The sequence below is a fragment of the Citrus sinensis genome, chromosome 3 (assembly GCF_022201045.2).
Source record: "Citrus sinensis cultivar Valencia sweet orange chromosome 3, DVS_A1.0, whole genome shotgun sequence".
In the NCBI taxonomy this organism is placed as follows: Eukaryota; Viridiplantae; Streptophyta; class Magnoliopsida; order Sapindales; family Rutaceae; genus Citrus; species Citrus sinensis.
The window spans coordinates 28,124,411-28,126,351 of NC_068558.1; the positions used below are offsets into that span (position 1 = coordinate 28,124,411).

General features: G+C 38.3%; 1 protein-coding gene across 1 annotated transcript; it reads right to left on the reverse strand.

Moving 5' to 3' along the window:
* Positions 1-975: 975 nt before the first annotated feature.
* LOC127900689 (B3 domain-containing protein Os02g0764100-like) lies at positions 976-1,356 on the reverse strand. The gene has a single exon (XM_052435883.1). It carries the CDS (start codon positions 1,354-1,356, stop codon positions 976-978), a length of 381 nt encoding a protein of 126 aa, XP_052291843.1.
* Between the last annotated feature and the right edge of the window lie 585 nt (positions 1,357-1,941).

Here is a 1,941-nt window from a genome sequence, read left to right on the forward strand (position 1 = left end):
GTCACCGTGAGTGCAGGGATTATGGGCTTGTACGGATGGCGATGGGGTGTAAAGAAAGGGATGCGGGTGAGTTACAGTGAGGCGGTAGATTTGAAGAGGAAGAAGAAGAAGAAGAGGATTATTGAAGAAGAGGAAGGGGGAAGTTGCCTTGATGATGATGATGATGATGATGGGGGGGATGCTGATGCTGCTGGTGCATGGCGCGGGAAGCAGGTGCAGTGGAAGAAGCTTGATTATCAGGAGATCTTGAATGCTTGGTCTGATAATCAGGAGGTCTTGAAAGAAAATACATTGGGTTTCAAACTGGGCTTGAAGTCAAGCTTCCAATCTCTATAACAAGGAAAGGAAGGCGAGGCTGTGCGTGCGAGATTAAGGCAATCGAAGGGGGAAGAAGAGTGAGGTCTCGGGGAGAGAGTAGAGAAGAGAGCCCCATAGCGGGAAAGACATCGTGGTTTTGCAAGTTTTGTCTGTTCAGGTCTAATAACAATTTTACCTCTTTTGATGCCAGTAAGTTGTAACAGCTTAATATGGAAGTGCACAAGTCAACTTTAGGTGGAATTCTGCAAAGAAAAAAATTAAATGGGTATTTGTGAAACGTGAAAAAATTGAGTAGTGGTAGAATAATTGCCCCATATATATATATATAAAGCAAATTGCAGATTTCTAACAACACGAGGAGAATATATTTATGAAATAACAAAAGAGGCAAGTGAAAAATAAAAATAAAACTAGATGAACAACCACCTAAACATAGAAGGATAGTATAAATAAAAATGTCACAACCGAGATTAAAACAAAGGCACCACACCAACACCACGTTTATTCTTATATATATTATATATCCCTCCACTCACGTCAGATCAGAGTTCAGTCATATCAACCCCAAGCCACTTGAAGTTGCTGCTGTACTCACAGAAAGAAATAAAATTATATAAACAAACCACCCACGTGCAGATCAGCATGCACGTAAATTCTTCAAGGCACTACTGCGTTGTGCCATACACCGAGAATTTGAATTTCTCTGGTCACTCTAATCCTGTACCTCATCATTTGCGTAGCAGCAGCTTGATCATAATAACATTCCTTAGAAAACCAAACTGTGTCACCGATTTCCACATTCTTGTCTCGAGCAAATTTCATCCAACCACCGCAGATAACAGGCTTTCTGTAATCATTCGGACGGATACTCAAACGAAGTCTCCAACACTGACCTTCATTGTCCTCATCAACGGCCACGAATTCTCGAGACTGCTCACCAGCTGCCAGTTGAAAAAAATTGTTATCAAGACTATCGGTCGAAACTGAAAGTCTGACACCGGCATCAGTTTTAGTAATCTTCTTTGAGTAGATCTCCATGTTTCTTGGAGAAGATATTAATTTTCTTGAAGAAGATATTAATTTACATGTCCTATAGGTATTAGAGACTAGCGAGAGTGCTCTATTTATGGGGTTTTGAGAACGTATGTGGGGAGTTGCAAATTCTAACAATGATTATGTTTTGTCGTCAGGTCATAACCACGTGAAATAAGCCAACTGATCTTAGAGAACTTCTTGGACTACATACTGACGACGGCTACTGCGCAGTGCTTTTTGACAAAATGGGCCACCGATCGTTGTTTTATATATATATCTACCATTATATATATGTATATATATCTAATGATGGGGCCGTGTTTAAGTTTAACGTAACAAAACAAACTTAGATCTCAATGGTCCAAACCTTATCTTCCGTACCAATCACATGGCTTTTCACTTTCAAAAGTTCAATCACTTAGGGTGCGTTTGAGATTGAGGTGCTGTAGCTTTTAAGCTATAGCTGCTGTGAAAAAAAAATTATAATTATAGAACAAAAGTTAATAATATATAGTAAATATAAATTTTAAATAATAATTTTGATAAAATTATTAAAGATATAATAAATTTTATATTATACAAGTGAAA